The following is a 23,963-nucleotide window of genomic DNA, read 5'->3' as shown; positions in this document are numbered from 1 at the left end:
GGCCCAAGGGAAAGCTGCAGAGATGCCTTCCCTCACCAGGGAATCATAATGATTATCGGCCTATACATCAGAGAAGTCACAGTCCATGATGACAAAGAGCAATTGGAACGAGGCCATGACTTCCATACCTACAACACTCGCCATGCTTCAAATTTTCACCTACCATTACATCACACTGCACTATTTGAAAGGAAACCATCCTACATAGACAGAAGAATCTTATCTTCCTGAAGATATAAAAATGCTACAAGGGACAGAGACTGAAACATCACTGACCAAATGGCTCTCTAGCCGTACATTCTACACCATGGATGAGTTTCTGAACTGGAAGAGAGAAGAGCAATAATCTCAATAAAAAGTAACCATGTTAATATTTGACGCCATTGCATTTCTTGATGGTTTGTAAATAAAGAATTTGTCTATTGTCTATAGAAGATATTCTTCCTGCAGTGACACTACCAGCTCCTTTCTTTCTTCTGTCTATTGTCTGCACTTACAGAAGGTATGTTCCACATCATCCTGAAGTGCATCCCCAAAACACGCAAGTGGCAACTCCCATTTTTCCATCCTGGCCCAAAATAACCGGGCCCAACAAGAACTGAGTGAGGAAGAATGCCACCTCGCCGTGCTGTCTCTCCATGCACTCTGTGATGTTACCGATGAACATTTTCGTCCAACTTTCATGAGAATCAGCATGCCAGGAAACTTGCCATTTCAGCATGCTCACAACTTTTGCAACGTGCTCTGCTTCCTCAACTCCAAGGTCTTCCTTGCTGTCAAAAACATACTTACATTCTTGCACCCTTAAATCAATGGGCATTACACTTGTGATGACCTTAACCGCTGGCTCAGAGATTGTCCGGTACGAGCTAGTGACCCTCAAAGTGACTTTTCTATGAACAGAAGCCATTCTATTTCGATCGTTAACTGTCCTTAAATTGTCGGCTAAAATCTCACATCCATACAGTAGGATAGAGTCAGTAATCAACATCTAGTCTGCATTCTCCCTTCAGTCAGGTCCCCGATATTCGCAATAAGTCTGCTCAACGCTGCTGTTACCTTGGTAGCTTTTCTGATAAGTACTGGATATGCTCCCAAAAATAGAGCTTGGTATCCAGGTTCACACCAAGGTACTTCACTCAGGCTTCACGCAGGCTTTGTACGTATTTCAACTCTTCCAACTTGGTGTTGGATGGCTGTAGGATAGGATACACTATAATAGCTAGAGTGGCACGGATTAAAAATAACTCCAAACTGTATGTTTACTATGGTACATGCTGAAAATTGTGAAATATTAATTTAGTTCCTTATTTGACCAAGAGATTGCAGCATTTTTAAGCGGTCCCAAGGAATGTTTGCTTTTATAACTTTACATACAATAAAGTAGGCCACATGTAGTAGACTGCTGAACTGAGGGACTGGATATGATCAATATCTTACATTGATCAATCCTGTAGGATATTCTGACAATATCCTGCATCCTAACTAAAATACATAAGTTGAGAACAACCACATAAGTTGAAAACCGAGCTCTAGGGGTTATGTTATATTTGTATGAGACAAAGTAATTAAAAGTAGGAATAATTCTGTTCCAACTCTTAGTACCGTTAATTGCTAGGAGCACAGAAAAATTAGACATAAATCTTGTGATAGTGATATTAGTTGAATAGTAACTCTGTGCTTTTTGCAGATTCATTGCGGATCGTAGGATATTTGTGGTCGGATTTGGACTCTATGGTTCGATTCATGGGCCCATGGACTACGATGTAACTCTTCAGGTTAGATTGACATTTTGTTTTTATATTTTTTACATCACTAATTATTGCTCATTGAAAAATTAATTAATTATCAATTAGTGTGAATTTAATTGGTAATTAAGTCTTATACAACTTTTTTCTCAATCAATTGAAATTGAATTGAAGGAAAGGAAAGTAATGCACAAACACCAGTAATGTTAAGCTTATGTTTGTCAATAATTGAATATGAAAGGAATAAAAGAATTCTCTCATTAGCGTTGCCCATTAACCATCATTAGTTTGTATATACCTGCTATAAAAAAAGTAATTTAAACATATGAATGAAAGTTTGCTTCAAAAATCAGTTCTTAAATTATTTTATTTTCTTGAATTTAGTAAAAATTCTCTAAAGTAATGTATGCTTAGACATTTCTACACCAGCCAGTTTACAAGTTTTTTTCAGTTTTATTATCAATATCTATGTGTCCTGTTGATTTTTTTTGAGCTGAAAGACACACATGAAATGTAACTTTCTTGTAACCGTACCAAAAGGGATATTTTAGACTGAAATTATGGCAAAGTGAACTGCAAGAAATAAAATACAAAAGGAAATAGGAATAAACGCATTATTGTAACGGTTAAAGTAATAACACTCTATATTTATGGTTTGGTGTATTTCAACTTGTATACTTTTCTGAAAATATAAAGTGAGTATTTTTCAGGTAATTCACACTGCCTCAGGAAACGTATGTGGATTGAACAGCACCAGTTTCAGTTGTGACGGGAACAGTTACACGTTTAGAGTCATGTTCAAGGAGCCTGTAGAGATTGTCCCCAACACGAGCTACACAGCCTGTGCTACACTGAAGGTAATCTACAGTAATTGTCATTGTCTTGAGAAATGTTTCTTCCTCTAACAAAAAATCAGCTTCGCTTGCAATTTGGCCACCAACGAACAAGGCCACATGAATTTGACTGATCATTTTATACTGCTAAGCTCCTCCTAACACTGAGATGATCAAACAATCAATCACTTGATTTGTTCCATGTAGTACTTCCTATATCATGAAATTGGTTAAACCAGCAACTAATCGCTTTTGGTTAAACCTGGCACCAGGGCGAATGGCTGCTGTTAAAAATTTTGGCATTCTTTTTCGGAGATCCTGTTTATTTCTTTATTTATTTATAGTTTGTTAAGTTTTTCTTTTTTTTTTAAATGGAAAACACACAAAAGGTGAGTCTGTATGGTATAATGCATAAGTACAGCTTTTTTATCAATAACTCGATAAAACAAGATAAACTTTTCTTTAAGTCATAAAACAATACTATATTGAGTCTTGTGTGTGTAAAAGGGACCAGACTCACACTATGGTACACGTGGGCAGCGCAAAGTGGTAGTGGACTGTCCGAGTGGAGGCAAAGTCACGTTCCAGTTCTCATACGCGGCAGGCAACAATAACGGCACCTCAGTCGAGGACGGTCAGATCCCAGAGATTCTCTTCTACACTTAGGGAACTGTGAGTATCCATCTAATATTAATCATTATTAGAATATCAATTCAATGTAATTCGTTTAGTTTGTCATTCACATTTACAAAGTCACAGTATCAACTAAAACCAGTAAATATGTGTTATTTCAAACAATATCTTCCTATAACTAACTTGGTCTTAAGTTAAAAAATATGTTCTGCATGACATATGAATTAATATTTATTAATTTTGTTTTGAAAGAATAAGGTTTTTCCTGTTTTCATATTTTCTGGTGAAAGGTGAAAAGTGTAGGTTTATGTAATGCCTCTTTTTCAAAAAAGTTAGGCAATGTAATGGGTACTGAAAGTCATCCCTCTGCTGCGAGAGGTACGTGTGGTAACGATTCCATGACTCGTATCTGTAGTATCTCATTTATCCATATTAAAACTGCCAATTCTTTGTTTCAATTACTGCAGTTGTGTAATCTGTAAAAAGGATTAATTTATCATTGTTAGTAAACATGGATTACTTGGATTCAAAAAAAATAAATGTGGTAAATTTTCAAAATCTTGGGAAACTAGCTTAGAAAAATTAAGTAAAGATGAGGATAGTGGCCGTTTACAGCAACAATACAATAATAATCCTAACTGAACAAGATATTAAAATGTTATGAAATAATAATTTTAATCCAACAACTGATAAGCGTTATCAATATGACGTCACTGTAAAATGTGGTAAACAATTACGTACGTTGACGATGGTATTGGTGGTGTTAAATAGGGCAGGAATTGAATGTAATTGAATCATAATTTCCAAATAGTATTATAAAAATATAATCTCCTTACAAAATTAAGTTAAATGTTGCATTAGATTCAAAATTAGTGAGTATAAAATGAGTTGATATATAATTAACGGAATTAATCTATATAACTAGTTGTACATTCATTAATGCTCACGTTTAAATTATTTTAATGTATATGCAGACACTTATACACATCAATACAGTACTGATATCAGTCTACATCAAGTAATTCAGTAAGTGTGAAGGAAAGATACATATTAATATTGTATTTTCAGAATCAAGAAAAGAACATGTATAGTAATTGCTAGCAGATAATTATGGATGAACACAATAAAATAAACAAATTTTAGTGAGAGCTACATAAAGGAAAGAATCGATGAACATCGATACTGGTGAGATTGAAGGTTAAAATTTAGTTGTGAAAACTGATTCAGCCTCATTAAAACTGATAAGATTAACTGATTTTTTAAAGTTCATTAGTACTGCACACAACACTAAACTGATTTCCAATTAACTTCATCCCACAGATTGAAGTTAATTGAAAAATCACCTCATTATTCTGCGAAAAGGCTGTACAATAATCAGCTGCAGTATGATAAGCGCTCAACACTTGTGAATGGTCAGTAATCACGATTAGAACAATTTAAATGCTGTCACACTTGTTTATCCTGATAAGTAAATTATAACCTAAGTACTAAGTAGAAACTTAGTATAAAACAAAGTTGTATTATTGTCTATAATCTAAAATGTTACTGTGGTAATAAAAATATAAATGGGTTAACCCTCCTAGGGGCGGTCATTTTTTCCTGTAGTGGCAGCATGATTTAGAGCCTCGTGCAAGGGTTTAAAAAAAAATTTATTAAAAATATAAATTAAAAGTAATATATATATATATATATATATATATATATACATATATATATATATATATATATATATATATATATATATATATATATATATATATATATAGAAGTATATATTTTTGTGTTCAGAATTAAACATATAATAATATTACTATTTAAAGTTGGCCTTAAAAAAATTGTTACTCAAAATTTTTTTCCATGAAATTCAAAATTTACAGTTTTTTTTTTTTAATTTGGGGGGACCATACCTAGCAAACCAAGTTATAGTAAGAAAACTATAAAAGTGTGATAGCCATTTTGTGTAAAATTTATTCTAGTTTCAGAAAAACATAAGCAATATACAAATTTATGAAACTATCATCATCATCATCATCGTCATCATCGTCAGACGTTTCCGTTCTCACGGGTCGTCGTACACAGCCTCCTCCACTTTAGTCTATCGTTCCAGGTCTCCTCTTCATCCACCTGTATTTTCTGTAGTCCCCTTCTCTCTATGTCTTTCCACACTTGGTCCTCCCATCTTCCTCTCGGTCTTCCTCTTGGTCTTCTTCCTCCTTCCTCCTTCTCCAGTGCTATTCTAGGCATTCTATTATCTCCCATCCTCTTCACATGCCCCATCCACTGTATTCTTCTTCCTTCCATTGTCTCTTGCAGTGAAACTACCTTCAATCTTTCTCTAGTTATTTCGTTCCTTATTCTATCTCTTCTTGTAGTCTTCTCTATCCCTCTTAAAAATCTCATTTCTGCAGCTTGCAATCTGCTTAAATCATTTTTAGTCCACGTCCACGTCTCTGCTCCATATAATAAAATTGGTTGGAAATAAGATTTATACATCAATACTTTTGATTCTTTCCCAATGTTCCAACTCCACACAATCTTCTTTACCATATTGAAAAACTTTCCACTCTTCCATATTCTGTTTCCTATCTCTTCTCTTATTGTGCCCCTATCTGTTATGATACTACTTCCTAAATAACAGAATTTCCTTCACCTTTTCAAGTCTTTTTCCTTCAAACTAACACGTCTTTGTTATTTCCATCCCTTCTCTCTACTTTCATTACTTTACATTTTTGTATGTTCATCTCTAAACCATATTTCTTCGCCACTTTTGCCCATTTGTTTAACTCTCGTTCTAACTCTTCTTCCCTATTTTCCCATATCATTATGTCATCCGCATATGCTATTGTCTTAAGTTCTTCTGCTCCTCTGTTTCCTTGTACTTCTAGAATAATTTCATCCATTATAATATTGAAAAGGAAAGGTGACAATATGCTTCCCTGCCTTACTCCTCTCTCTGTTTTAAAAGTATCTGTATATTTTTTCTTCAATTCTTACCCTGTTTTTTACATATGCCGTACAGGTTCTTTATTCTTTCTACTATTCCCTCACGCAATCCTCTCTTTCTCATACTCTCCCATATCCTTTCTCTCAGTACCTTATCATATGCCTTCTGTAGGTCTATAAACGCTACCATTGTATCTTTTCCGTATTCCCACCTCTTTTCTAACACTTGTCTCATCACAAAAATAGCATCCACCGTTGACCTACCTTTCCTAAAAACCACATTGCTCCTCTCTTCCTGTTTCTTCCAGTACTGGTCTAATTTTCTGCAACAGTATTTTTTTCATAAATTTTTTGTGTATGGCACAACAAAGTTATTCCCTGTAATTCTCGCATTTTTGCTTATTGCCTTTCTTAAAAATCGGCACTATTATTCCCATTTTCCAGTCTTCTGGTATCTTCTTTTCCTTCCAAATCACTCTCATCACTCTGTACAACCATTGAATTCCCAATGGGCCCGCCGCCTTTATCATCTCAGCCGTCAGCTCGTCTATTCCCGCAGATTTCCCCTCTTTCATCTCTTTAACCGCTTTTTCCAATTCGCACATACTAAAATCCTCTTCATCTTCTGTCTCCTCTGTCATATCTCTTCTTTCCTCTTCATTTTCTGTTCCTTCCAGTAGTTCCTTAAAATACTCTTTCCACGTCTTCAAAACCTCTTTCTCCTCCCATTTGACTTACTACTTTGAAGATTACGGAGGCAGATCGGAAACTAAAACGCACTAAAGAAATTAAATACTTGAAATTGAATTTACACGCGATAAATAATTACTCTAAATCCCAACTATAGGGTTAGAGAAAAAAACTTCAGCTTCGACCGGTACACCTTCTCGTGGAAACTCCAAGACTCGACTGACTCCCTTCTCTCTCTCCAGCGAGCCGGGTCGGAACGTATCACCGTAGCTCGATCAGCTGATTGACCGGTCTAACTGAACAAACAATGTCCACGCACCGCGTCTAGTTAACAAGAGCCTACTTCCTACCGCGATTCAGCATAAATAAATTAGAACTATGGTACATATCTTTCCCTAGCCCGAAGCTGAAATCACGGTAGGAACCTAAACCTTTAAAATACTCATCCCGGATTAAGTACAATAATATCCCTCCACATGCACACTTTTAAATAACAATCTTGGTACTTATCACTACGTTGAGGCCGTGATGCATAGTCCGAGGGGTGGTGTGGTAGGATAGCCCGACGTCCAGTATCAGTCCGGAGGTAGCCATCGCCATCGCCATTGCCGAGGGATGTGGTTGATGTGGACTCGATGCACAGCTCCCCCAATGACCTGGCGGTCGGTGCAGTGCGGCGGCCTCGTAGATCTTGTGGTTGGCTGGCTCTGTTCACTAATAGCACTGCTACCTGCTCCTCCAATCTAACAACAATTTCAGCCCGCGAGGCATTGAGCTCTTGGAGGACATTCCTTTTTACAATAATATTCCCTCCGTATAATTGTATGGCTGTCAGTCTTTCACGGTGTTCTTAATCGTACGCCTGCGCCAGTGTCACGAATGTAAACCATTACCATATGTTGTTAATTACAATACACTCAATTTACAGGGATTATGGCACAATAATCAATTGTTTACACACAATAAACCTCATATAGTGATAAAAAACAATATTACCCTGTCCTTCTACATTTGAAGGAACAGGGAAGAAATATCACTATCAATACAACCCATTGTATACCAAAAATATTACCCTGTCCTTCTCTATTGGAAGGAACAGGGGACAACAACACCACAACATTACCAAAATTACCCTGTCCTTCTACATTTGAAGGAACAGGGAAGAAATATATCTCATGATATATCACAATACCTCTGTGTATTAATTTCATACACCATTGTAATTTCATTCATTGTCCCTGAAAATTACATGGTTTACTACAACACTCCTATCACACACTTACACTGGCATTTTATATCATGACTTCTCATTGTTTAGCCATACAATTGCTGAAATAAAAACGTCGTCACATCACCCTTTTATATTCCATTATTTATTTTTACTATTATAATAAACTACTGGACTCTCATACTTAACTTGTTTTATGTTTTGGGCCAAATTAATACATAAATATATAATCAATTCTTGAAGTTAATTTAGAAATAAATTATATTGCCAATTTTATTGTTTTAGACCCATCTTCAATTCCTTTTCGACAATATAATTGTCCTGAAAATAAAACATACTGACCTGTGCGGGGAGGAAGTTAATGTTTATAGAGTTTTCAAATTTCACATTTCAAATTTAAATTTAAATTTAGAAATATGCACCTTAAAAAAAAAAACAACCTATCTTTACTTTTAAAACCAAAAACACATTTAACCAGGATCGATATTTCCTTGTTATTTCCGATAAGCATTTAACATCTGTATGCTTAATCATATTGCCCAGTCCTATCTTTACTATCGTCATAAACTCTTTCACTTATCGGGCTCACTTAGTTTTCACTTATCAGGTTCACTTCGCTTTCACTTATCGGGTTCACTTGTAATAAAACTTTACGATACGGACTCTTACAAACAAATACTTTTACAAGGGGCCGAGATATTCCAGCTTGATTACATCCGGACCTTTTCAAAATTTACACAGGAAGCTCTCAACAATATTCCTATCTCCTGCCCTCATTGTTCTTGAACCTTTCATAACCATAATTATTTTATAACCCCCTTTCAGATTACAAGCCCTGTCCTTAATATTAAATTTCAAAGTGGACCTTCACATTTTCCTAAGATTCTAACAGTGTTGTATTTAAAAGCATTTCCGTCCTAAAATTTATTTCAAATATTAATTCCTTTTTGAGCAACAGATCCACATGCGCTAGCTCCATTTTATTTTAAAATAATTTTCTTAAAATAAATCAAATATTCTAAACTCACAATATTATTCTAAGTCCTAAGTCTTACTCACTACACAAAATTATGCAGGTTTATACACACTTTTCAAGTTTATACAAGTCTTACACAAGTCTTATACAAGTTACACACACTTTCATGAATTATACAAGTTTATACCAGTTTACAAGTTCTTTCCTGTAAATAACCTGTTGTACAAGTTTTATGCTCAAAAAGAAATAGCAGATTGGCGCAAATTATGTACTGTTTTTATAGTACATATATTGAATTTATGTGGAGCTAATTACTTTATAAATTAAAAACAACCTTTCGGAAATACTTGATTTATTCCGAAATTTAAGTTCACCAAAAAGTTAACAAAGTTTACAAACTTTTGATTCAATTTTTCTTCAAAAATGTCACTCAATCGAACAAATCTAATTAAGAGTCTGATCAAAAGGTATTAAAATTAAAATTAAACTAAAAATGTATACTTCTCCAAAAATGGTTTAAATTAACAAAACAAAATAAAAAGTTCTCTTCTCAAAATACTCAAAATTAATATAACACAAAACTTGATATTTACTTTATGACCAAAATTTAATTCACAATACTTCAAAAAATTGAATTAAATTTTCAGACTCTGAAAGATGGGAAACTTTAGAAATTTTAATTACAGTATTATAAAAATAAAAGATATTAACTATACGCTGGTACGGGACTTACTACTTTGAAGATTACGGAGGCAGATCGGAAACTAAAATGCACTAAAGAAATTAAATACTTGAAATTGAATTTACACGCGATAAATAATTACTCTAAATCCCAACTATAGGGTTAGAGAAAAAAACTTCAGCTTCGACCGGTACACCTTCTCGTGGAAACTCCAAGACTCGACTGACTCCCTTCTCTCTCTCCAGCGAGCCGGGTCGGAACGTATCACCGTAGCTCGATCAGCTGATTGACCGGTCTAACTGAACAAACAATGTCCACACGCACCGCGTCTAGTTAACAAGAGCCTACTTCCTACCGCGATTCAGCATAAATAAATTAGAACTATGGTACAATATTTCAGTAAAAAGAAATTGATTTATTCTAAAATATATTTATTTGCACTACTGCAATATCTAACAACTCACCACACACTAAACACAACACTAAAACATAAATAAAACTTACTAATAAACACGACTCGTCACAGAAACAAATCAGAACGGCAGCGACAACATGGCGGTCACAATAAACTGCATCGTTTTCTTTTACGTTCCAAACTACGAACTTGGTACGTTGCAACTACAATACAAAGAGGAATAAAACTATAGTATTCCTTAAGCTTTTTCTTCCCGAATCCAATGGTGCATGAATCGAATCGATACGTTGCCAGAATATATTGTAATAAGTGATTATGTAAGGGAATATTTGACCGACAAAATTTTGGTCGAACAACACTTGGAGGGTTAATTCAAATTTTCACTTTACAAAACAATTATTGGGTACTACAAAGTTCTTATCTACTATTTGTTATTAATATAACAAGTTTAAGATAACCTTGAAGCGCTCTGTCTTAAGTGCATGGCAGTAGGCCGCCCCAATGGGAAGAAAATAAATAAAAGCGCTCATGTAATCTGAACGTAAATTTCGGTACTATCTTGGGGGATGTTTTCTTTTATTTCGCCAGAAGTGCGGGAAAGGCACCAACGAAGCCCACACTAATGACTAGGGGCATTTCTGATCAGTATTTTCCTTACGTCCTATCATCAAATCACGTCTTAGATCATACAACTTCTACGACGTTAAATCACGTTGTTTTAACACAATTAAATAATGGAATCTACAAATATTTTGGAACATTACATTAGTAAAGAAAAAGCATTAAAATACTGTTAATTTGTATTAGTTTTGATATCATTTTGCTACCATTTTTAAACTGGCTATCATAGTGTATGAGTTTTATATTTCCTGACAGTGTTCTATGTAACCTCTTTTGATATCCCTTTAAATGTGTATTTATGTAATATTTAAAGTATTAATGTATTTTCCAGGGCGAACATCATTTGGAAAGGGACTCACGAGGCTGTGATCAGAAAATTGTGTCCGTTTCAGAATTCAGGGCCTACACAATTCTGTTTCTGGTATTGATCGTACACATTGTACACTTGTATTTGTATTTTAATTGTTTGTAATGTTTATTCACAGTAAATGTAAGTTAATGACTGACTATTTTTTAGAGAGTACAATTAGACGTATACTAAAGAGAAAATGTGTATTAATCACATTTGTAATTTAATTACAAATGTTGAAACATTGTCAGGTTTTTATGTTAATTTAAAGAAACTGTTGATGTTTTTTTTTGTTTGATTTAATTTATAATATTGGATTATCATGGTATGGCTGTTTGTGTTACTTGTGTATCGTTTTATTACGTATAAATGAAAAAGTTTTTATTTGTAATTGTTTTTAAATCACTTTGCTTAATAATTGCAAATAACTGTGTAATAGGAAAGCAGTTAGTGATTACCAATGATTACTTATTGACATTAGAGGGAATTGATGTTTGCAACTGATAATTATGCTTCTCTCGGAAGCCATATTTTTGGATGGTGCTTTAATTTGTAAATACACACACACACGTTGTTGTAGTTTTTTATTGGTTATTTAAAAAACTGTTCTTTCTTTACTTTAAAGTTGACAAATTACTGTAAATTTAAAATTTATGGGTATGTGAATTATTAAAAGTATTGAACTATTTGATTTTTGTTAATTTTTTATTCAATCACAAATATCGACCTCTTAATTCTGGTATTGTATTTGAGACAAAAATGAAGTTAATTGAACTTTTAAATATTGTTTAATATTTAACTCTCTAGAAACCGCCCATACAAGCCAAAGAAACTGGGCCATTCAAATGCGCCTCAAAGCATTTTGTCTAGTTTTATCAATATGACTGTAACGTTTACAGCTTGAATGATAATTTTGTTGTTGATTGATGCTGTATAACATCCTCTTTTATTTCATACAAGAACCAAATGTTTATACAACTTTTTTAGTTTTATTTTATTGTAGGATATAGAATTAACTTGTATAAAAAATAAATATTTGTAATTGAATTTTTATTTATACTTAGCTTCGGTTTTGTTATCTGTTACACTACTATTGGGCTACAATATTTTCAAATTTCTGTCCAATATCTAAATTTTGGAAGGATTAAATTTTTTTTTATTTAAGTAGGTAGTAAAATTACAACTTTGCAAATTGTAGTAACTACTGACTTTGTGAAAATGATATTATTATGTTATTAAACGTTAAATGTTGATTTAATAAAAAGAATTGTGTTTTTTAATTATTTTCTACAGAATATTTAGGCTTATGTTGAAAATCATTTCCAATGTAGGTTGTAGATTACTCAGATTTCGCTTAGTCGTTTTAAAGTAAAACGTAAATGTATCAGCACTTGAACATTACCGAACAAACAAGGGAACAATTTAACCGTCAATTGGGACAGAGCAAGGAGCGCAACAAGTTACACGTAGTCAGTGCTTCTTGATAGCAGCTTATGACGAATAAATTTATTTGTATCTCTTTCATAACTGGACATATAATAATTGAAGATATGGGTATATTTAGGTACAGTGGTTAATAAATAAAATTTAGATATTGTATTTTATTACATAATTGTTATTTTAAATGTAAATGTGTTATTTTTCTAAACGTCCAACGGGATCGGACGTTGGTTTCCCGAGGGTTACCATACCAGTAATAACTGAAGGAAACCGGATTTTTCTGGACATTTGCCATTTAGTTATACAAAAAATCAGTACCATTACGTTTCTAAATCTGCAATCTTATCTCTTCTTCAGATGAATAACTAACCTACCACATAACTCAAATCCAGGTAAAAAATAAACAAACCATAACAGAGCTGTGACATGTATAGGTCAGGAATCACAACAACCACACTGTGTGCCAATTCCATGTACAATAACTCTAAATTATGCACTTAATTAAAAAAATAACACTAATTACTAAAAATGAAAAAAAGAATACAGGTCTCAATAGGTCTGCACTCACCGACCAACCACAGAGAACTGACTGTATCACTAAACAGTGGCAAATGTCTAGAAATATCCTTCCATCATCAAAAAGAAACAAAGGAACCAAACTGCATACAGAAGTGATAATAAATACCCAAAATCTGTCAATTAAAACAAATGTGATACAATAACCAAATGATAACTGATAACATATTGCTCATTGCATTAGTATGTGGAGAGAAATCTTTATATGAAGCCTTGATCAGAGCAATGTTTGTTTTTCACGATAGACAATAGACAATATTCTTTATTAACATATTCTTCAAGAAACAGTTTTGCGTCAAATATAACATGTGGAATAAATTCATAAAAATGTACATTGTCAAGTGATTAAAGATGATTTGAATTTAGAACAAAAAAACTCATCAAGAGAATAAAATGGATGTTTTTTTTAGCCAATTGCCAAGCCGTTGTCTCAGGTGCTGGTCATCTGTCCCCCTTCACTGCTGCTGGAAGATATGGTTCCAAAGCTTGGATCCCATGTAGCTTGGCTTCTCTTCATATTTGGTCAGGCGGTGTACAGGGAGGCAGTAGTTTGTTGCATGTCGGGTGTTGTATGTGTGCAGTTGTGATCCAGTCTTGAGTGGGTTCAGAGTCTTTGTTCTAGCATATGTTAATGGACTCAAGTATGTACAAATTCACTACAGTTAGGATTTTGAGCTCCTTGAAACTTTTCCCTACAGGATTCTCTGGGTGATAGATCACAAAGTGTCCTTATAGCTCTCTTTTGTTGAATAAGTACAAACGTTGCACATTTGTCTTGGATGAGTTTCCCCAGACCAATAGCCCCATATCGAAGATGCGTCTCAAAAAGAGAGTAGTAGGCTATTTTGGCAGTGTTGAGATCACTAATGGTCTTAATTCTTCTTATGACGTTAGATTCCTGTGCTTAATTTCCTACAGAGGTTATCCACATGAGGTGTCCAATTTAGATGTTCGTCGAGTGTGATGCATGCCAAGGTAGGTGGTGCTGTCAGTAGTTTCCAGGTCTGGCAGTCTTGTCACTGTTTGTTTTTTTGTTTCCAAAAATTAATTGTTTTGTCTTTGATTGGTTTACAACTAAGCTGTTCTGTTTACAATAGTTAATTGCTGTGGTGCAGTGGTTGCTATAATATTTGGATTTTTATTACCTAGCAGTAACACCGTGTCATCAGCATACATAAGTGGTGTAACAATGGCTTTGTACACATGAAGAGAAGTCATTCGTGTATAAAATGAACAAGACTGGTCCCTGTACAGAACCTTGTGGCACACCTCTTGTAGTCTGGGTTTTTGATTTCACAGACTGAATTGTTCCTTTATCCATGTGTTTAATCTCTACTATTTGTTTTCTGTTGAGAAGGTAGCTCTCAAACCAGTCAGCTGCTTTCCCCTCAATACCCAGGTTTCTTAAGCTTTCCCAGAAGTTGATTATGGTCCAGACAGTCGAAGGCTTTAGAGTAGTCAAGGACTATTGCCATAGGAATGTTGTCAGATTCTAAGAGGTCAATAATAGTTTCGACTAAGTCAACTATAGCTGTAGATGTTGACTTTCCTGCCATAAAGCCATGCTGTTTGTTGTTTTAACAGGTTATGTTGATACAAATGTTGTAATAATCTGGCTAGGACAAGTTTCTCTATCACCTTAGAAAATGTGCTGATAAGGGAGATGGGCCTGTAGTTGTTTGCATCATTTACATCACCTTTCTTAAATTTTGGGTAGACTTTTGCTACTTTTAGTAGTTCTGGAAATTTTCCTTGGGCAAAAAGACTTATTAGCAATGTCAGTTAGTGGTAGCTGGATTTGTTCTTTGCAAGCTTTTACGATTTTTGCTGATATTTCCCGTCCACCCTGCAGACGGTTTTGCTTTGAATGTGTTAATTACACTGATTACTTCCTGTTCTGTAGTTGGGTGCAAGAAAAGGCTTGGTATGTTGTTGATGTTGGTTTTGGGGAACTGGGAGAGTAGTGTTGATCTGCCCATTTTGTTTTAGAGTGTTATCTGCAATCATGACAAAGTGATCGTTTAGATGGTTCGCAACGGCAACTGGTTCATTTTACTTCCTGTCCTTCTATATGCAAAGTTGTTGGTAGCATTTTTCTTTCTCCCATCTTCCTTTCATTGTTAATGATTTTCCAAAGAGTTTTTGGTTTGTCATTTGATAGGGCAATACTCTTTGCTACTTCTAGTCGTTTAAACAGTTCTTAGTTTCAGATCATATGCTTTTCTTTTTTGCCATTGCAATCGTTCTTGTCCTCTTCTCGTCCTGTCTGTCAGGTTGTATTTGTCAAATGCCTCAAGGAAAATTTTCTTCAGTTGAACTGTCTCTCTGTCTGCAGAAACTTTTTGCTTTGTTCTTTTCCTTTTTGACTTGGTGACAGGGCAGGTTATGTCCAAAGCATTTGTCAGAATCTTGCAAAAATTTTCATATGATTCATCTACAGAGACTGACTTGAGAACTATTTTCCAGTCTTGTAGGTCTAGCAGACTCCCCATGTTCATGATGTTTCTCGAACTGAGTATTCTATTTTTCTGAAGTCAAGGACTGATCTTTGTGTTTCATTATGTTTCTAATTGTACATAATTGGGCAGTGTGGGTCTGATATTGCTGTATTAATGATCGTCACATTTAAGTATTCATGGTCCAGGTTTGTACAGACACAATCTATGGAGGTCTTTGATGTAGGCGTGATTCTAGTAGGAGGAAGAGACAGTCGTGTCATGTTATGACTTAGGAGAATTTCCGACAGGTGTTTTTGGTCAGGTCCACTTTTTATAATGTCAATATTAATATCTTCCATTATTAGCACCGGGTATTTTGATGTCGGTATTTTGTTTAATATCTCCGACATCATCTCAAGGTCTTCTTCCAGATTTCCCTGGTTTCTGTAGATACCCAGAACATAAACACATGTATGCTCTGTCTTAATTTTTACTAGAGCACCTTCTAATGTCAATTCTCTACAAAGATCAGATATGTCAATGGCCTCAGAGATGTTTTCACTGGCATATATTGCAACCCCTCCCTTCTGGTGATGTTTCCTGCTGAAGTATGTGATTAGTGTATATCCAGTAAGTCGTGTGTTAAGCAGGAGCGGTTGTTTTAGTCCATGTTCTGTAAGAATAAGTAATGTCTGGTTTAGTACTGATTAGAAGTTCATTTACATGATCAATTTTGTTGGCTACTCTGTCAGTGTTTTGGTGGAGAATTTTAAGGATGTCGTGTGTTTGTCTCTCATTGCCAGTTTTTGCTATTTCTAGTCCTTGGTTTTTTGCTAGATGGCATTGTTCTAAAAAATTACTTGATGACTTCTGAGATATTGTATTAGTACTGTCATTTGTTCTCATGTAGGTGTCTGCTGTTCTCTTGATTTCGGTTGAAGATTCACCTATGTATTTGTTGAAGAAGTCTAAAAAAGTGTCATTGCTTTCACGAATTTTTGCTGTCAATGGAGGTCCTTTGTGTACTCTAAAAGTTCCAAACACTTTGGGTTTCAGCATCTGTAGTGATATGCTGAAGTGGTTTTTCTTGATGTTAAGAGTTTTATTTTTATTTTTATTGGGAGTGTTGGCTCTCTTAAGTGTAGACAGGCTATGGGTTTTTAGAGAATGGGGTATGGGTGAGATCATTTGCTTGTTTGCTTCCAAAGTTACTTCTTGTTCACTTTGAGTCATCTCTGTCTCCAATCTTTTTACTTCTTGCTCTAAAATGTCTTGTTTGGATTTCAGTTGAGCCATCTCTAGAAGCAGTAATGTAATATCAAGAGAAGATTCTGGTTGATTTTTTGAAAAGTGTCTATTAGTGTCTGACTCCTTGTAAGGTCTGTGTTTCTTCTTAGGTATTCATTGAGGGTTTGAGTTTGTTTACAGTCTTGTTCTTCAAAAGCAGCTTGCAGGTGAATTTATTTATCACCAAATAAAATGACAAAATTTAAATAGTTACATTTATTTCAAATGAAGGCATTTGTCAGGGTCCAATGTAAAATTGAATCAGTTTTTAAAAGTTTGGCTGTTTCTTTATGTCAAAAATCTTCAGGTTCCAATGTAAAATTAAATCAGTTTTTTTAAAAGTTTGGCTGCGATTACACACAATAATTAAAATTTGAGTTACAGGATTTCGGATATATGATATTGTTATATGTTTGAAATGTGTGTGCTGTAAGTGATAGGATGTCCGTAAACCTTTGACTGCCATGACTATGTTTAAAGGTTGTCATCAGTTGTCATTTGTACTCAAAACCTGTCAGCTGTAAACTGATAAAACTATTACCTTTAGTAGTGTTTCTTTGAACATTGACTGTACAGTAGTGCTGTTTTAATGCTCTATACTTTAGTGGTTTTCTTGGAAAAATTGAAAATGACCAAAGCGTGTTTTGAGGTTTAATAACGTACAAAGCAGCCTGATCAAAAGGTCATTCATTTTGCGTTTCCAAGCCGTAAATGTACATGTATTTTTGTCTTTTCTGTGCTAAAGATGAAAAAGCATTATTGGTTTTAGATTTGCCCCTTTCTAAAGAAGCATCCACCCTTGTGACTTTTCTGAGGTTAATGATGGTGGGATGTGGATCTGAATTGTATATTTGACCAGTATACTTATTTATCCATTTTATTTATTTGTAAGAAAATGAAGTAGCCTTGTAGACAGTACTATGTTTGCCAAACCACAACTAGGCGAGGACTGATAAAAGATACATGTATACTGAATGTGGCATCTCAATTCGCTGGTTACCTCATGCAAAAAAAAACTTCTAAATAGAATGAAACTACGTATTTCTATTATGTTTTCATCAGTATATTATTAATAGCTGAGTCAAAACATGGTAATTATTTTGCATAATTGTTCAAAAAATCTAGGCAGAGAGTTGTTACAATATTGTGGACAAACTGACTGTTAAAAGGTTGACGATAGTTTTAACGCACGCTTTTTATTTTAGTAAAAATCTGTCTAAGAAGGATGTGCGTACTCTCTCTCTCTCAGGAGTGCTGATGGCCGAATGATCTGAGACATAGGACATTATATCTGAACTACAGTTGCAGGTTTAGATTTGTCTGTGACTTGCACTTTCTATTATACCATCAACCTTGTACTGCGTCGACTCTCCCCTTTATTGTTTGGTAAGATCCTCACACAGGCTTATAGTCCATGAAGATGGACAGAATAAGGCTTAAAGGGGGGAAAGGTGTATGAAATAGCTATGAAATATGAGCTAAAGGAAGAACTCAAGAAAATGAATCAGACCTTGTACAGATTGGATACCGTCAGTCTGTCATAAATAAGTGCAAAAGAAACAATAGGAAACCGCCTAAAAAATTATGAATATGTTAACTAATATAGGCAAGTGAGAAGGCAACTCTGCTCACCTTCTCCTAACCCTATCATCTTGTCTAATTAGTCTAAGTAAACCGGATCCTAGTTGCCACTTATCTGTCTCTATGAGTTTCAGAACTGTGTACACAATATATTGTATAGTTGTGTTTTGTCTGTATCCTAATACAACACAAAAAAGGAAAGTTATTCTCACTTTCATTGCCTTTAAAATGATAAATCATTACTGTGAAAGGAATGATCAGGCCCTGAATGAAAACAAAACACAACAAATAATCTTCACAGCAACTTTGACCCTCTCCCACAACTTTCCATCATCGATAACCAAATATGAGGGCTATTCCAAAAGTAACCATCATTCGCTTACTCTCATACTCAGGTGCGTGCAGCAGAACAATCTGCATCTAACCGTGGAAGTTAAAGGGTTGTACAGGCGTTCGTTCCTTTTTTTTAGCTCGACAAAATGTGTTTGGCAATTGAGTTTTCCACCAAGTGCGAAGTGCATGCTGTAGTTAGTTTTTTTACAGCAAAACAATATTAAGTGGCAGATATTCGTAGAAAACTGAAGGGGCCAAACGCTGTTAGCGAAGGGAATGTACATGAATGCGTTTGTTTAAAAGATCCACTGTGAAGACCTAAGGAGTGACAGGCCATCAGTGGTGATGTTAATAAAATCAATGAAAGTCGGGGAAGATTGACGTTTCACAATCTATAATTAATATCTCTTTACGCACATGAAAAAGTGTTTTCGCATTCAGCATTTACCGACTGGTGCAGGGAGCATGTTTTTTAAAGAAGGTAAAATAAGTTAGTCAAAATATGTGATTTGCTTAAATCTGAATTGTAATTATGTAGAGAAATAGAGGAAATTTTTAGTTTTGAAATGTATATAAAAAAATATGTTTTTGTGATAGACTGTTTTTTACTAACCAAACATCAGTTACTTGTGGGAAAGGTCTGGTATATTTGGCATAACCATAGATATCCATATAGACATTCTCCAAAAACATCATCAGAAGAACAAACCAAATAAGTGATTCTCAAACTGCAAGGACTACCTACTTTGCCTTGTTTGAATCGCATTTAAGGTTACTTAGTGACTTGGAGTGGAACAACAGCCCAGAACTTACAGAGTATTAGTTGTACAAAAAAGGCTCTCAAGGTACTCACAAGACTAAACTGCTGTGAAAGTTGCAAAGGAGCTTCTAGAGCGCAGAGAATCTTGACAGTAGTGGCGCTCTATATTCTTGAGACCATCATGTATGCCGTCACGTCTAACCAAACAAGACTAATAGACCAGCACCACTACAACTCCAGAAACAGACACAACTTTCTTCTGGAATCCCATTATTTCAGCCTATACTAGAAAAACCCCTCGTACAAGGGTGCAACCTTATCAACATGCTTCCTGACAAATTGAATACTCTACCTGCTAAAAACAGAAGCCCGCCACAACAAACTGCCATCCTCAACAAAGGCAAGGATTGTCTCCTTCAAATCAAATCTATTGTCTGGATTAACGTGACATAGAAGTCTGGGGCCATTTAGGTTAGATTTATATTTACCATGATTACATTCAATGAAGATTGTATCTTGAAATGGAAAATGTGATTGAATATAGACCTCTCGTGCACATGTCGATCGTCTAATGTAACTAAAACTTATAAGGGAAATTTAATGGTATCCTATTTAAACAACAATTTTGACTAAAAGTGTGGGTCAGCACAGTGTTTAACAAATTTAAGATATTAATAAATAATTTTTAGCTATTCTTGAAAACACCCAAATCAAAAATAATTCTTAACTATTCTTGGCTATTCTTGAAAACAAATATATATATTGTTTTCATAATGATTGATTTTTCTACATAGTGATGTGTTCATGTTTTAACAAACAGAAGTATGTTAATATTCTTAAAACAGTAGGCATGGTAATAATTCTGTTTTAGATTAATAACTTATAAGTAACCAAAAGTGAACATTTCTATGAGCGCCTGAATAAGGTCAGTACAGTTAACTAACCAGGTAGGTATTAAAATAAGCTCTTGAGTTTTTGCAGGTGGAATGGCAGCAGAATTCCCCAATCCCCTCGGATTTCAACATATATTTTATAAAACGAATTAACCGAATTGGTCCAACTGTTCTTGAGTTAAGCATTTAGCAACACATATTGCGATTCAGTTTTATTTATAAGATACTATGGATCATGCCTTTAACCCATGATTGATAGTAAATACGTTCGGAGCGATCATGGCACAGAGTAACAACAATTTCAGGAACATTTTTTTATGAACTGTGTTAATGTAGAATCCCTTATAAAACTGATTATGTGATTTGTTTTTGCTTATTCCAAATGCATTTAAAACAGATTGTTTATTCAGCTTAACATGTAATTCATTGAGTATATACCTAGTACGTGTTCTAAAAACAACGTTAAAACAAAAATACTAATAGTTTAATTCCTAATGCAATTTGTTAAACAAAGTACATTATTAACTTTGCTTATGTAATTAACATTTATTGTACATAGACAGGTGCAAGATAACAAAAGTAAACAGGTGATAACATTGTAGATCAAACCAAAGATGTCTTCATGATATCCAAGCTGGCATTTAAAAAATTAGTTTTCATGGTTTGTGAACCTTTCTTGAGAAAATTGTAGTCCCCAAAACCTCTAGGTTTGTTTCTATATTCAGATCTTGCGAATTTTGCGAGAAACTTAATTGAAATATGTCAAACCAAATTTATTTATTTAGTTATTCAGTTTATTTGGTAACTTCATTACTTAACAAAAAAAAACATTTTATGACTTGCAAAATCTTGGCATTGGATACAAACAAAGAAATTTCTCAATATGATGAGACAAATGCCAAATCATCATAGACAAAATGACTTGAACGATCACTGAGAGAAGCACTCTAAAATACAAGACTGTGTGACATTTCATAAAAACACTCATCTATCATTTATCATAATTATGATATAAATTAGCAGTTACCCACAACTTTGCACGTGTATGAGCACTTCTGGTTCAAGTGAATTATATTTCCAACGCCAATGTTGAAATTGCCTTGCCACGATCAAGGAAATCTTTCAAAAAGTGTATACTTATGGCCATTTTAATTTACTCCGGTCTTAGTATTGTTGTGCCATAATTGATTTTACCTTGCTTCGTGATCAAGAAAATATACATATGTACGACTGTACGAGTAAGTACATACACAGGCCTTAGAAGCCTACTTCTGCCAAAAGAGAACTAATATGGGTTTAGTAACAGTCTTTAAATTTATAGTAAAAGTTATATGGAACTTAGTTTTTTATATCAATATTACAGTACCGACCAAGCACTGCATATTTAATGTCTGCTAAAATTTACTGTTAAAAGTTCATTTTTACCAAAACTTTTCTACCTGAATATTTTCTTGCTGTGTTCTCAACAGTGGTTGCCGAGAAGATTGAAATAAGAATTTCTTATAATGTTAGTACCAAAGCTTTCATTCTATAAATATACATAAATTGAAAATAGTGGCCAAATTAATTAATCACACAATTGATTATATTTAACAGCCTCTCAATTAATTAATATTTAGTAACTTAAATACCAAGATGGGATTTTTGCTGCTTAAGTGACCAGTGGGGCGTAGCTCAGAGGGATTTTTGATTTAAGAATAGATAACACATGACTAGTTGACACGTAAAAGCAAAACAAATAAACAAAGACACTTTCGAATGTATAACATTATGAACAACTTTTACATAATTTCTTTTAATATTAACATTATTTTACTCTTAATTAATGTTAAATTAATTTTATGTTTATCCACCTCATCATCACATTCTTAATTTTAAGTGTAATTATTATTTCAACCTAAATTTATATCCCTATCTCACAATTTTGAAAGTGGTTGAAACTAAATTAATTATTCCTCTTCAATACTATCCTAATTTTCTTCTACCAATATAATGTTAAGAAGATAAGAAGACTACAAGCAAGAAGGCTGTGGACAACACTGGTGAGAACTACAACTTGTGTTGCTGCCACCTCATCCTTCTATATTTGACTGGATTAGTGAATAGACTTAAATATGGGCACTGACCAAAAATTTGTTTTATTCTCCTTAAAACCAGTAATTGGCCACAAAAACTTGTATTAGGCCACAAGAGCCACACAGAGTCAGTATTTTCATTTTAAAAGCCCTTTTGATAAAATCTATGTAGTGAACGGTATACATTTTGCAAAGGCACAACCTTTAAGTATTAATCATCAGAACACCACAGTCAATTTTTTGACTTGTTCTGTATTCCGGAAAGTTATCTTAAAGGGGATTGAACTTAACATAAGAGAATATTTTATTCAACCAAAATGGATTTTACCACTTTGAAAAGTCATAATCTCGCACAAGTTCGTGGTCCTGGTATAAAAAATATAAATGTTAAGTTACAATACTATATTTTATAATACTTAGCAAGATAAAATGCTGCGTTAGATGTTCTCGGTTGGGTTCATTTTTTATATTTTTCTAGTGATGTCTTACCCACGAGGAATTATACACATTTTAAGTAGCTTTTAGAGGTGCTTCGTATTTAGGCTGGGGGTATCAATATTAAATTTCCACAGTATGTGTATGAAAAACGACTGAAGAAAGTGAATTGTTTATATTTATAAATAAATAAATTTAGTTAAGTAACAATTTCTTAAACAATTAAAATTCCTTAACTACCTATTATTAAAAGGGTGTCATATCCTTAACTCGATAAAAAATTATTTGAAATCATAACTCAAATACGTACAGTAAAATATTCAACCATTTTTCTTTGCCGTAATTAAAATTTGTCTCCTCCCTTAAAATTGCCCAAAAATAACACCTTGTGTTTATTAATTTTTGTGGAATTAATTTTTAACATTTTTTGTTTTATTAGGGAAGCCATGGCTGAGCATTAGCGAAACCCATCACTCGTGTGTCTGGAAAAATTTTGTTTATATTATCACGATATCTCGAGAAAGAACTAAAGACCTGAAATTTTGAATGAAGCTTCTTTCTATAAAGGCGACATCGAGTTTGATGTTAGCGCATGCACATTCATGGGAATTAGCTGAGTTTGTTTGATTTTTATCAATCACTAGGGGTCTATTACTATCACTCTCTATCTGCTTGGGGCTGAAAAAAGTTATTTTCTGACTGTTTGTGCACAGGATTTTGAGAATAAAATGAGCTATAGACTTGAAATATAACATGCAACTTCATCAAACGTTATTAAAAAATGAAATGGTTCTGAAATTAAAATCATAACTCAACAAAAACAGTTTTCACCACATTAAAATAAGAATACGAGATCAACTAAATGCACCTGTCATACTAGTGATACAATTTGCTTAACAGCAAAGTTAAGCAGAGTAACGCAGTGAAACTGCAGGGGCTGTACAATAGACTCAGTCCTCAACTGCAAGGGCAGGTTCCGTAAAACTTGAAGGGCCGCCGTTGGACTGTCTGCTTTCAGTTGGAATTA

At 34.1% G+C, this 23,963-nt stretch overlaps 2 protein-coding genes across 2 annotated transcripts; one reads left to right on the top strand and one right to left on the bottom strand.

Annotated features, from left to right (window-relative positions):
* Positions 1-514: 514 nt before the first annotated feature.
* Positions 515-910, bottom strand: LOC124371779. Its single transcript, XM_046830122.1, has one exon. It carries the CDS (start codon positions 908-910, stop codon positions 515-517), a length of 396 nt encoding a protein of 131 aa, XP_046686078.1.
* Positions 911-1,690: 780 nt separating this feature from the next.
* On the top strand, positions 1,691-11,697 carry LOC124371777 (BTB/POZ domain-containing protein 2-like; the record flags this gene model as incomplete). The annotated part of the gene is given in 4 exon segments (XM_046830121.1): positions 1,691-1,778; positions 2,459-2,605; positions 3,089-3,253; positions 11,101-11,697. Coding segments are annotated over 3 exon segments (394 nt in total), but the record flags the coding sequence as incomplete, so codon positions are not given.
* Positions 11,698-23,963: the final 12,266 nt, after the last annotated feature.

Source organism: Homalodisca vitripennis, unplaced genomic scaffold (genome assembly GCF_021130785.1).
Source record: "Homalodisca vitripennis isolate AUS2020 unplaced genomic scaffold, UT_GWSS_2.1 ScUCBcl_1980;HRSCAF=6282, whole genome shotgun sequence".
Classification (NCBI taxonomy): Eukaryota; Metazoa; Arthropoda; class Insecta; order Hemiptera; family Cicadellidae; genus Homalodisca; species Homalodisca vitripennis.
This window is presented reverse-complemented; position numbering and strand designations above follow the sequence as displayed.

Excerpts from the sequence above, each read along its gene's own strand:
- LOC124371779 (XM_046830122.1), bottom strand. The coding sequence starts at position 910 with ATGGCTTCTGTTCATAGAAAAGTCACTTTGAGGGTCACTAGCTCGTAC.